The sequence below is a fragment of the Camelus dromedarius genome, chromosome 8 (assembly GCF_036321535.1).
Source record: "Camelus dromedarius isolate mCamDro1 chromosome 8, mCamDro1.pat, whole genome shotgun sequence".
In the NCBI taxonomy this organism is placed as follows: domain Eukaryota; kingdom Metazoa; phylum Chordata; class Mammalia; order Artiodactyla; family Camelidae; genus Camelus; species Camelus dromedarius.
Genome location: NC_087443.1, coordinates 52,200,140 through 52,212,638, shown reverse-complemented (window position 1 = coordinate 52,212,638; position 12,499 = coordinate 52,200,140). Strand labels below are relative to the sequence as shown.

At 44.3% G+C, this 12,499-nt stretch overlaps 1 protein-coding gene and 1 non-coding gene across 9 annotated transcripts in view; one reads left to right on the top strand and one right to left on the bottom strand.

Moving 5' to 3' along the window:
* Positions 1-12,499, top strand: part of CPEB3 (cytoplasmic polyadenylation element binding protein 3) — a 164,394-nt gene that overhangs the window by 113,150 nt on the left and 38,745 nt on the right. For all 8 annotated transcript variants that reach the window (XM_064488220.1, XM_031461384.2, XM_064488223.1 and 5 more), the window contains one exon: positions 4,609-4,727. In XM_064488220.1, the coding sequence (XP_064344290.1) occupies positions 4,609-4,727 (119 nt within the window). The remainder of the gene's footprint in view (positions 1-4,608; positions 4,728-12,499) is intronic.
* Positions 9,543-9,615, bottom strand: TRNAA-CGC (transfer RNA alanine (anticodon CGC)). Its single transcript has one exon. It is a non-coding gene; the product is annotated as a tRNA-Ala (tRNA).

Below are 12,499 nucleotides of genomic sequence, written 5' to 3'. Positions count from 1 at the left end.
CTGAGACAGTGTAGGTTAGTGGATGAAGACCGAGGACTCTGGACGCTGCCCTAAATTCCAATCCCACATTTAATCTCTAGGATTTAATCCGAGGTGTCGCGTAGCCTCTCAGAGCTTCAGTTTCCTCATCTGTAAAATGGTGGTAATGACAGCCGTGTTTACCTCATAGAATGACTGCGAGGGAAAGCGGTTATTAATTAGCAAAGTGCCTTGCACATTGTAAGCACTTAGTAACTGGCATTTATGGTGGCGATTGTTGTTGGTACTAGGGATCAGGTATTAAAAAGTATAACCTGAAAAATGATGTACTTAAGAGCTCAGGAAACTTTGTGTTCGAAAGGTAGCCAAGAATCTTTTGGAGGTTGTTATACTTAAAGTGTTCTCAGGTATTAAGAGAAGAAAATATTTTAATTCAATGTGTCCTTCACAACCTGGCCCAGATACCATGGAATTACCCCGGTGAAGCCCCCCGCCCCTCTCCCCCCAGCCCTGTACCTCTTTATCCCAGAGGAGTACATTGGTCAGCTCAGGCTCGTCCAGAATCCCTCCCTATTCTGCCTTTCCTCCCCACTCCCCAGCCTGTTTGGCACCAGTGGGAAAGCAGGCAGTGTCCTGCCACCCACTCCACCCATTACCTGGGGTGGTGATGGTGACTGTGCCAAGGGATCCTGCTGCTTCCCCGAGAGCCCGTATTTCCACCCACAGACTGGCTGGGGCGGAGGCCTCCCGCAGCTCAGCGCGTCTGTGAATCCCTCTCAGACTTCTTAGGTACTTGGGTAACAAGGTCGCCATTTCTGAAGCTCGAGGTTTAGAATCCTGTTGTTTCTCGTTGGCTCAGAGGGCAAGAGAGAACGGAGGAAGTTAACAATTTTTTGGCCAAGTTTTTAAAATGCCTTTCAAACTAATAGAAGAACCTGCCATCATATTGACAGTTTGAAGAGCTTGATTTATAGGTATAATAGACTTTTATTTAAAGAATATGTTAAAATCAGCAAATGATACCACATCTGATAGTTCTCTCTCCTGGTAGCAATGGCTAGTGGTATATGAAAGCAAATGTTCAGTCATTTTATTATTTGTTTACAGTAATATTCAGCCTCTCATTCAAAAAACTTTAATTAAGTTTTTCTTTAGTATCTAGACTACTTCCCTTTATTCACCAAATGCTTGCAAATGCAAAGTAGAAAGTGTATCTCATTCATTTGAACTCTAATTTTTAGAATGAGACCATACGCAAAACTCAAGTTTTACATATCACAATAACTGAAAATGCAGTGAAAGAAAAACTGACAGTGGCATGCTAATCCTAGTTTACAGAGCACTGTGCATCTATTACCTCACAGTCTACATCTCTGTAAGATAACCAGGACAAGTACCTAGTCTCTTCCTTTTACAGAGAAAAAGAGCCAAGACTCGGAAACTTTAAGTAAACATTCAAGTTCACGATTCTACCACTTATTGGTTAACTTCAAACAAGTCTCTTAATCTCTCTGTGAAGTTTCTTTAACTGGAAAGTGGAATTTAAAATAGTGCCCACCTCACAGGGAGTGTGTGACGATGAAAGGAGTTAATACACGTTCGGCACTGAGAAATAGTGCCTGGTACATAGTAAATGCTCAGTAAGTGTTAGCTGTTCGCCGTTAGGACCACACAGCTAGTAAGTGTCAGGACTAGGGCCCAAATCCAGACCTTCTGACTCCTAGTCCAGAGCGCCTTCTGCAGTGCCACGTGGGATATGCCTTTTAGTCAGTCATTGATTTAACTTCCGTCTCACGCTGACCTTGTTATTCTTGAAGGGATCTTTTTCTGCTTTGTTTACTTTGACTTTGAATTTCTGAAGCTCAAAAGGGAAACGTGTTTGAAGAATTCTTCCTTCCTGATTTTTTAAAAATTCTCTGATTTCTGTTGTCATCTGGGTTTGGTTGACCCTGAGGCATCAGAAAGGGTTTTAGGAGATGAACGTATGATAAACTTGTTTTCATGGGTGATTTGGTGTTTCTGGTGAATTTTGTTTGGGTTGGAAGGCCTGAGGTAGGAAGTAGGCTTGAAGGAAATGGTTGGACCTGAGTCACACCCCTTGTCTGTGATGCTGAGAGAATATTGTCATTATTGAGAGTGGCAGCTTTCTGATCAGAGAGTAAAGATGATTTGTTGTGAAAGAGCCATTCCAAAGAAATTGCTGGAGTATTCTGGTCCATTCCCTGGGCAAGGGAGAGAAGTTGTTTGCAGACATTTTTCTTGGTAATAATATTTGTAGCAGGCTTTTACTTGTGACTCCCAATTGTTTTTACTCTGTCTCTTGCAAGTACTGACATTTACGGCTGTGAGAGAGGCCTGAGTGAAAATCTGCATGCTTTCGTGGTAGCTTCTCTAGGGGGAGACACCCTTGCTCTCCTCCGATGCTCAAGTTGAACGCAGTGCAGGATTTGAAGTGGAAGGTGGTAGAAGGTGGGCAGCGACGTATAGGAAAGGCGCGGCCAGCCTGGTGACCTTGCCGAGGGGAGGAGCTGGAGGAAGCCCCAGCGCACTGAGCATGCCCCGCAGCACATAGTGTGCACAGGCGGGGTCCTCTCTGAGAACAAGACATCCAACATGCCTCTCGGGACCTTTGTGGAAGATCCGTACCAGGATTTAACCTGGTGAGGTTAGAGAGGACGTGCTAAGACCTCCTCTTTGTGACATTTGCATTTTTTAACTCACCGATCTCTAATATTCTCTTTGCCCAGTGTAATTAATGTTCTCACGTTAAATGAAAACACTGAAGTTTTAATAGACTCCCTGGGACGTGGTAATCATTTGATGCTATTTCCAAAAGAGACAGAGTATGAAGAAATGATGTATTATCCTTTCTAGTTTTGCAGTTAGGTTTTATTTTTCTTGCCTGGCCACGTGCTGAATCCTTTGACCCATCTAAGCCTGGGAGTAAAGCCCAGAAAACAACTCTGGGTCCTGCCGGGTAGGCGGCCTCCCTCTTATAGCTCCACACCCACTCCTGTGAGCTTGGCACTTTCCCCCGCGTGCTTCTGCCTGTTGCATTGGCCACTCTTGGTGTGCTGGAGAGTGGTTGATTTTTTTTCCTACTATGTTTGCTTGGATGCTGTCTCTAGTAGATGAGGAGTCGGGGGAAAGGATAAAAAAAAGAGGACTCGTTATTCATTGTCCACTGTCACTGTCATTACGTGCTGCCCAGGCCTCCAAGAGAGCTTTGCTTCTAGGCCAGTCGATTAGCATCTTTGTTTGATGTGTGAGAAGCTTCTCAATACAGGGGTTCTTATCCTTCTTCACCACTTACATCATCCTGGCACACAGTGCTCCAGAGACCTATGCTAGTGATGGCGTCCTTTGAGGTCAGGAGCAGGACTGTGAGTGGAGGTGACAGCTGAGAGACTTAGCAAAGCTAGAGGGATTGTGGAGAGGCTGAAGGGCTGAAGGTTCAGGCTTAGACTAGCTCATGATGGGCCTTTGCTCAGCTGCCAGTCATGCATGCCAGTGGGGCAGCAAGTGCCAGAGCTGGCCCCTTTGAAGTCTTTGCTGATTCTCTCAAGTCACAGACCTTGCTTGGGCGCCCGTGGCACTTTTCGTCCCCACTTCCCTCCCTCAGCTTTGTAGCGAGTGGTTAATTGTCTTAAAGTCTGTGTCTTCTACCACGTGAGTCTCTTGGCCGCAGAAACCTAGTCTCGTTCATCTCAGTTTTCTCATAATCCATAGATTGTGTCTCGCTTGTAACAGCTGCTCAGTAAATCTTACTGAACTGAGCTAATAAACAAAGCTGGCTGCATCCATGGACATCCTGCAGGCAGCATCCACGTTTACAGAGCATGTACTCGGCCATGAGACGAGAGTATCCTTGAAGAAACAGATCATCACATCAGACATAATGTGTAAAGATACCCTAGGTTATTGTTGGGCTTTTGTTTTTTGGGGTTTTTTTTGGACGACTTTTGTTAAGATATAATTCACAGTTCACCCATTTAAAATGTACAGTTCAGTGGTTTCCAGTATGTTCACAGAGTTAGGCAATCAATACCACAATCAATTTTAGAAAATTTTCATCATGCCCCAAGGAAACACTGTACCTGTTCCCTCCGCCCTCTCAGCCCTAGGCAACCACTAATCTATTTTTTGCCGCTATAGATCTGCCTATTCTGGACATTCCATATAGATGGAGCCATACAATATGCGATATTTGGTGCCTGGCTTCTCTCCCTTAGCTTAATGTTTTCAGGGCACATCCTTATTGTAACAGGTGTCAAGCCTAAAGGTTGGTGGAAGTTGGAGGGCAGGGGATGTTTGTTTCCTGTCTGGCAGTTGTGAGACCAATGGTGCATCTGCCTGCTGTCATTAAAGATGGCCAAACCTATTCCATAGAAATGTTCTGAACTCGCTCCCCTGAGTAATTATGGGAATTAAGCAAGGCAAAGTCTTTGAGCCCCTAATACAGTGCCTGACACATGAGGTCCTCAGTGACTGTTACTTCCCTGGGTCACACTTCAAGTTCTTAGATTTTAGTAAGAATTTGCCAAAGCGAAATGAGATGAATTTTTAATGACACTTTGAGTTTAATTTACTGATTCCTCCCCCCACCCTTTTGTTTTTGTTCTCTCCAAGGCTATGCCTTTCTGCTGTTCCAGGAGGAGAGCTCAGTACAAGCTTTGATAGATGCCTGCCTAGAAGAAGACGGGAAGCTGTACCTGTGCGTGTCAAGCCCCACCATCAAGGATAAACCGGTAAGTAACACTCAGCCAGCCGTTGCTTTCCCAGAGCTCGTGTGCAATCAGAATAGCTGATCGCCTCCTCCTTGTCATGGGAATGCTGGTAACTACGATCCTCTTACCCGGGGTGACCTTGCTGTGCAGTGGAGCTGGACTGTTGTTGATGGGAAGCTAATAACAAATTACTCAGTATTTTGTTTTGTACCTTTGGGACCACGTGTAAACAAATGTGCCCTTGTCTTTCACTTTACAGCTCTTTTAAGCTAATTCCTATTCAGAAACTGAATTGAAGTAAATAATGCTCTTAGTGGTTTTGGCAGCTGGTTTCTGTCATTATTTCAGATCAAGGACAGGAGTAATTTATTTATTATTTTTTAAAAGATCGTAATCATCTATGTTTATGTGCCTTTGTATGCAAGGCATTGTGCTGGGTGGTACCCACAGCTGGCTAAATAGAGCTCTCTGGGCCAGGAGTGTATACCCTAAAATGGGTATCTTCAAACAGGGCAAGGGAGGGAAAGGACAGAGAACATGGACCCCGAATCATAAATAAGTGTACACTCATACAGAATTGTGGTTGAGTTTGTGGTTTCAAAGAGTGTGAGGGGGTAAGTCACAGGGTAAGAGAGAAAGATTGCTTCCTTTCTCCTGGCAGAGAGGATACCCGTGAAGAAGGGGCAAGACTGTATTTAGAGCAGAAGAAAAAACTTAGTTAACACGGCAGAAGTAAGGCTGGGAGGGAAGTGAGCTGGTATGTCAGGACTTGATGTGAGGAGCGGGAAATAGAGTAAACATAGCAATGTGGATAAGGGAGTAAGGCAAGTGTCTATCATGGGGCCTGCAGAAGCCCCTGTAAGGCTTACACCAGAGGTGTGGGGCTGGCTTGACAGCTAGTTTTATTCTCAGAAATGTGTCTGGAGAAAGAGTTGTGGTTGGACATAGAAGTTCCCAGTTTGATCATGTAAATATCTTCTTGACTCTGAATGAAGTCACCTAATCCCTGCTGCATGTTGGTTTCCTTATCTATAAAATGAGAATAATGGTTCCTCTCTGGGATGTTGAGATACTCAGATCAGCGGAAAATGAATATGAAGGCATTTGGAAGGTTGGGTACTTGGGCAAATCGTGCTATTAGCCCTACATAGCACTAGAGGATTCAGGAGAGCAAGACTAGAGCTCATCTACAGAGTAACATCTTTTGAAAAGAATGGTGACACCTAGAACAGGGTTTGCAATTGGCTGCAAAAGAACGATGCTGGACCTTGGCTGCCTGTGAGCAGGAGAGTGTGGCTTGTGAGGAAGAGGGAGTTACTAAAGACTGGGGATACTGACTCACAGCACAATAACTGAGGCAGAAGAAGAAGCAAGGGTTTTAGCGAGTGTGAAAGTACCACTATAATTTTCAAATTCTGGAGCCATTACCAAATTTTGGTAACAACAGTTAACAGTGTTGGATAAGGTAGCTATACAGGAAAACAGTAGAAAATAGTGGGTTGGGAAAAAGAGCAGGGAGCCTTTGTTGACTTTAGTCTTAATTTTAACAGTGTGGAGAGGCTGTGTGTTATGAGGGAGAATGGGAAGATGCACTATTTCTTCTGGGTAAATAAGAAAGCTGCAATAACTTCTGTATCTTTAGAATAATATGAAATTAGAAAGACTGAACCCAGTTCAGCTGGGTCTGAGATACGATGTCTGAGGGGTAAATGGTCAACCTCCAGAGAGCCTCGGCCACTGGCACATCAGTGGAAGGGGAGTGGGAGTGATTTGGGAAGGGTGCAGGTGGGGTTGGTCGTGCCCTGGAGGAGAGATTGGAAATGTGTTTATATCTAGAAAGTGGCAGAGGGGTAGGGGTACACACTGAGGTCATCATACCCAGAGCAGAATTGAGGGGAGGAGACGGAGATGACCGGATGGGACGTGTATACCTTGGAAGGGTCAAGGCACCGGCTCCGTGGAAGGAGGAGGAGAACACGCTTCATCAGGGCACGTTCTCACCGGGACTGGACATCCTGTGAGAGGAAATGAGCCGTGGTGGTTGCAGCCAGAGGTGGTGTGGAGGCAGCACTGTTACTTTTGAGTGTTTTCACTCCAAACACATGTATTACCTTCGGCATGGAGGACTTTTGAAATTAATTAGTGTAATTATCTGTTTGGGAAATGTTTATGGGGAAACTAACTTTCATTGTTTGTGTTTCTACGAATTTCTGCCTTATTGCAGTTCTCATTTTCTGAGCTCGAGTGGAGCAGTTTTATGAGAGCTTGGTGAATTCTGAGTGGTGGCTGCTGATTGCGTATTTCTTTGACCCAGGCATACTCAGAATTTCCAGCACAAACAATTTAAATAAAACTTAGGATGAGAAACACAGAAGTCCCTAAGTACCTGTAATCCTAATGAACTGGATCTCATTTTGGGTTCTGGCTCTTTTGGCTCCATTTTTGAAACCTTCTCTTTCTTGGCTTCAGCCCTGCATCCACCACTCCCAGCCCCCTTTGGCCGCACTTCCCTACCAGATTTCGGTACACTCCGCCTGATTTTGGGTGTTCCCGCAGAAAGTGAGAGCTGGGATACATCTCTCGGAGTAAGTGAGGACCTGGGCTCAAAGGATAGTCAGCCTCTAAAGCTCATGCACCAAACCTTCTGAGCTGTGGCTTTCTCGGTTTTTCTACTTCTGAGCTTGGCTACCTTTCAGGATCCTAGTGCCCTCATTCTGTTGTGTAGTTCTCTCCTCTCCTCCCTGAATTTCTCCTTGGAAATATATACCATGTTCCAAAGCGACCTCACAGATTTTCTATCCTTTGCCCTTCTCCCTTCCCCCAAATCATTCCCCGACTCCCTTTGTGTGGATTAGGTCAATCACATGGTTTAAGGCTGATCTTGAAAGATGGCAAAAGAAACTGTATTTATGGCCTGATTAATTGGCCCCTCAGTCCTAACGAATGGAAGACAAATTGTCAACAGCAGGAGTGATGGCAAAGCTTATAGATCTATAATTTTTTCCCCTCTCCTCCCACAAGACGAGTTCCACAGCCCAGATGCTGCCAGCATACCCAAAGAGAGCTGTGTCCTTTTCCATGCTTCCAGTGAAGCAGGCAGACATTGTGACAGCGGTCCTCTTGTTGAAGGGACTCAACTTTTTGAATGTATAAATAGGCTGAAGCTGAAGGTTCAAGACAGCAGGCTGATAGAACAGGAAACCTAAGAGGGTCTAGCAGACTGAGGGGCTGAAAAGGAGGTGAGGAGGGAGATAATATTGTGGTTCTGACCTCCTAGAACACTTGGGCCAGAGATGTGGGATAGCAAACACCTGGAGATGAGTATCAGAGAAGTTTCCTAATTCTTCTTCCTTATGATTTATAGCATAATCACAATCTATAAATATCCTGAAATAAGACAGGTTGACTTTGCTATACACTTAAGAATGGTCTTACCAGACTGAGGTGTGCTTACGTAAGGTCAGTTCTTCAGGTTATTGCTCAGGTCATCCACTTAAAACTAGAAAGACAAAAATTGAAAAAAATGGTGGGAAAAAAGGAAGCTGAAAATAGAGACTGGTTTAATTCTTTAATTTTTAATTCTGTCTAATCTGTCTGTCATTCCAGTGTCTCCTACCCCCATTTATATATCAGAGGAATCTCTAGCATTTTTGATCACTTTTTTTTAGTTACAAATACAGTCCAGATCCCTTTGCCTAGGATTTAGGACCTTCCCAGTCAAGCTTCAGATTTTTTCCAACCTTAGCTTTTTCTGCTTTTTCTCCTGAACCCCAATCAACAGAAATATTTCTGCCCCCATTTCAATTTCTAATTCCTACTCTTATTTACAGACCCCTCACAAATGCCATCTCTTTGCTGAAGCCTTCTCAGATCACTACACCATCCGTAGTGAATCATGCCTTCTATGATAACCATCTCCAGCCCATGTGCAGCCACCTTTTTAAAATTCTGTGCCTGCCTTTCTTCCTTCAGACCACATTTGACTGCCTACTGTGGGCGACACATTAGTACTGATTACTGTGAATTAGAACTTACTTTGAATCAGACATAAAATCCTGTGTTCAGAAAGCTAATAGTATAATAAGTAGATAAAACAAGTGTATAAATACCCAGATCTATAGAGCCTGGCACATAAAAGATTCTCAAATATTTGTCCAATTAAGAAAAATAACAAATACAATGAAGATATAGATTAAGTACTTTAAACAGTTTATATGCACTTGGAGTGATGAAAGAAAGCTGCTTGGATGAAGTGATGTTTGAACAAGGCCTTCAAGGTTGGAGAGGGTTTGGAGATTGGCCAAAAGAAGTGTGGAGGTGTGGGGGAATAGACATTTTGGAGAAAGGTAACAGTAAGAACACAGAAATGAGAAATGGTGTGGTATGAATGAACACTTAGGTTGGTTGGTTAAATGAAACATGAATGTGTGAAAGGGAATAGAGGGAAATTAAACTGGGAGAAATAGGTAGGGGCTTATACGGCAGTCTTGATTGATGGTTTCAGCCCTTGGGTTTGTGATATATGTCCTCAAACTTTCATTCTCCACCTACTGCCTCCTAAGACAGTAAATATAATTTTATCCTGGCTCAGTTAGATCCGGTTTTGTGTCATGTCCCACGTTGGAAAGCTTTAGCACTTCTGATCTTGATTTATTTGTTCCTTGAATCCTCAGTCTAAATTCATGGTTTGGGCACTTTCCATCATAGGAATTTCTCCAAAGAAGGAATTCTTCCTCTAAAACGAGAGAGAACCTCCTATTCATTAGTTTCTTTTTTTTTTTTTTTTTTTTTTCCTAGAGGGGAGGTAATTAGATTTATTTACTTAATTATTTTTAATGGAGGTTCTGGGGTTTGAACCCAGGACCTTGTGCATGCGAAGCACCCACCCTACCACTGAGCTATACCCTCCGGCAGTACCTCCTATTCATAATAAGTCCTATTTTTTTCCTGCTGAGTCTCTGAATTTGCGAATGGGTCCAGAGTTTCTCAGCGTTTGAGTCTTTGGAAGCTGTGATTCCTTTCCAGGGAGGTCTGAAAGGTGCTGCAGTTTCAGCATACAAAATGGTATCCAGTGGACAAAACAGCCAATACCATCCCCTGAGGAATCATAGTCAATGTTTTCCAAAGTGTGTTCTAAAGAACATGTGTCTCATCAAACACCGGTCTCTTGAGAGGATGGTTGATAGAGGTTTGCTTATGATAATAATAGATGTCACTTACTGAGCACTTACTTAATGCACTTTATATCCAATTTCTCCTCTAATTAAAGATTCCATAGCCAAAAACATTTGGGAAGCGTTGGTGTATTAAGGTTTCTGAGGAGTCTTGCGATAGATAGATTTGTGTAATACTGTTTAATCCAGCACATCATATTACTTCTTTGGGGATAATACTTGAGAAGATTTTGGTGGAATTCATATTCCATGAAGCTCACTCAAAGAATAGGCTTCTTTCCAGGAAAAACTTAGGTCATTTGAACTTTTCTGTGTACATTCCTCTCAGGAGTTTTAGTGATCAGCATGCCAGTGACAACATCCTTGTCCTGGCACCATGGAGCTGAAAATACACATTTATGTAGACATTGGACAGAATTGTCTGGCTGCAGAGCATGAGTGCCTGAGGCTATGAACCTGGAAGTTGAGGTGGCTGTACTGAGTGCCAGTTTCATTGCTAAATCATTTTCTTGAGCTTTTCTAACCGCTAGTTTTGTTATAGCTTTAAGAAGAATCTGTGGGTCATTTCTTAATGTGCTGGAAATGGGCCAGATGAGTTTGGAGAGAAGACAGAGGCTAATCGCTCACAAGTGAAAATGCATTTTGACTTTTCCAGGAGACTATCGGGAAGCAGAGCTGGTGGCCAGTAGCCTGGATGACAGAGAGCCTTGCAGGCACACAGGTCATTGCAGTGGGAAGAGTACACAGACACTTTGGGTCAGATAAACCAGGGTTTCAGTCCTGAGTTGACGTCACTCTTCTGAGCCTTAGTTTCCTTATCTTTAAAGTAGGGATAATTTTTAGAGCATAGCGGTCATGGCGAGGGTAAGCATGACAGTGTGTGTAATGCCTAGCACAGTGGTGCAGCGTAGGTGCTCCAAGGTGCTTCCTTCTTTCAAAAGGAAATCTGTTATGCTTACACTTTCCAAGTGTTGCAGGAACATCAGCAGTGATGATGACCCTAGGCAATTCTGATCACCGAGGAGGTCACCTGGTGACATCAGAACTTGGCACTGAGGAGGCCCACACCCTGGGGCGCTGACTGTGAGCAGACACACTGTACTTCCGTACCTCTGGAAGGCAGCCGTCAGTGGAGTGAGGAGAGTGATCTGGGAGCTGTAGAGGGCCAGCTGCTGGGCATCTTCTTACAGCGCCGCTGTCTGCCCTCAGGAGAACCTCCATTAGTTCACCAGAACGCGGATGAGCACAGAGCACTCACTGATGGCTGGCACTGTGCGGGGCAGTGGGGACCCACACAGAGAAATGGTCGCAGCCTCGGAGGCCCCAAGAGTCCGATGGAGGGAAATAGACCTGTGAACAGTACGTGGAGTAAGAAGTCGGAGGTGGTCTGGTGGAAGTATTACAGGGAGTAGTTAAGGTGGGGGGTGGCTCAGAAGGCTGAGTGGTCAGATGTTCCTGAGGGAGTCTGGAGAGCCTTTAGAGTGAAGGTGTCTCCTTGAATCTTACACACACTGTACACAGGCATTAATCATAGCATCTAATTGATAATGGCTTTATTTTATCAAGCATAGAGGAAGGATGGACATCACCATTTTCTGGGCACAGTTTATACATGCTCTATGTTTTGTACTGGGTGCCCTTATGAAACAGCACACAGAGTGCTGCTTGAATTGTTCAACAGTAACTGAAGGTCCCAGTGGGGCTGTAAGCCTTGGTTTCCATGCATCAGGCAAGCTGTGCAGCTTGGTGCATTGGCACCAGTTTCCTTTTTGTACCTGGACTATTCCTGGATGCTGATGGTGGGCCTGGAGCATCCCCAGGGTCACTTTTGGCTCCCTGTCTGGGAGGAGTCCTCTCTGTTTATTGAGGTTCTCTCAGACCTGTGATCTACAAGTATCTGAGGATCAGGAGGAACAGTGTGAGTGTGAGTTAAGAGCTTTTTGCTTTGAGTCTCAGTGGAGTTCTGCCTGGAGGCCCCAGGCTGCCCAGGGTGCAGAAGTCTTACCAAGGCCAATGACTCTGAACATCTGTTAGGTTCCTTTCTGTCCACTTCCCCCAGAAGATACAGGGAGGGTATCTCCTTTTTCTCACTGGGTGGAGGGCAGCATTTGAGAATAGGTAGCACCTAAACTCCTCGAAGTTGGATGAGCTGTTTGTAGGGAGCTATGCGGTAAAAATTAGGTTGAAGTGAGATACCAAATATGAATGTACTTTGAAGAGTCCAAATCACAATTATTGCTGTTATGGTTGTTAGTTTTGGTGGTTAATAATAATAAAACAACCCCTTACACCATGGAAGAGATAAAGATGCCTCATAAACCACAAACTGGTTTGTTTGTAATACTGTGGGGCACTCCAGTCATTCTGTGAGGTCTGTGATGCTTAAAATAGAATTGCTGACAACCGGGGTGGGTCTGAGTTCATTACCACTACAGCCGAGCCGTTGCAGCTGTATGTCAGCGGACCTAGGTTTAGCTGACTCATCCTGGCTGTCAGAAGAGCCGGGACGCTGCTGCTAATTGGAGAGAGCAGTCCTGATGGTTCTGCAGTATTGTTTTTCCAATTCATGTCGATTGAAAGGATTGTTGGTTTAGGGAGAGAAAAATGGAGACTTTTTCC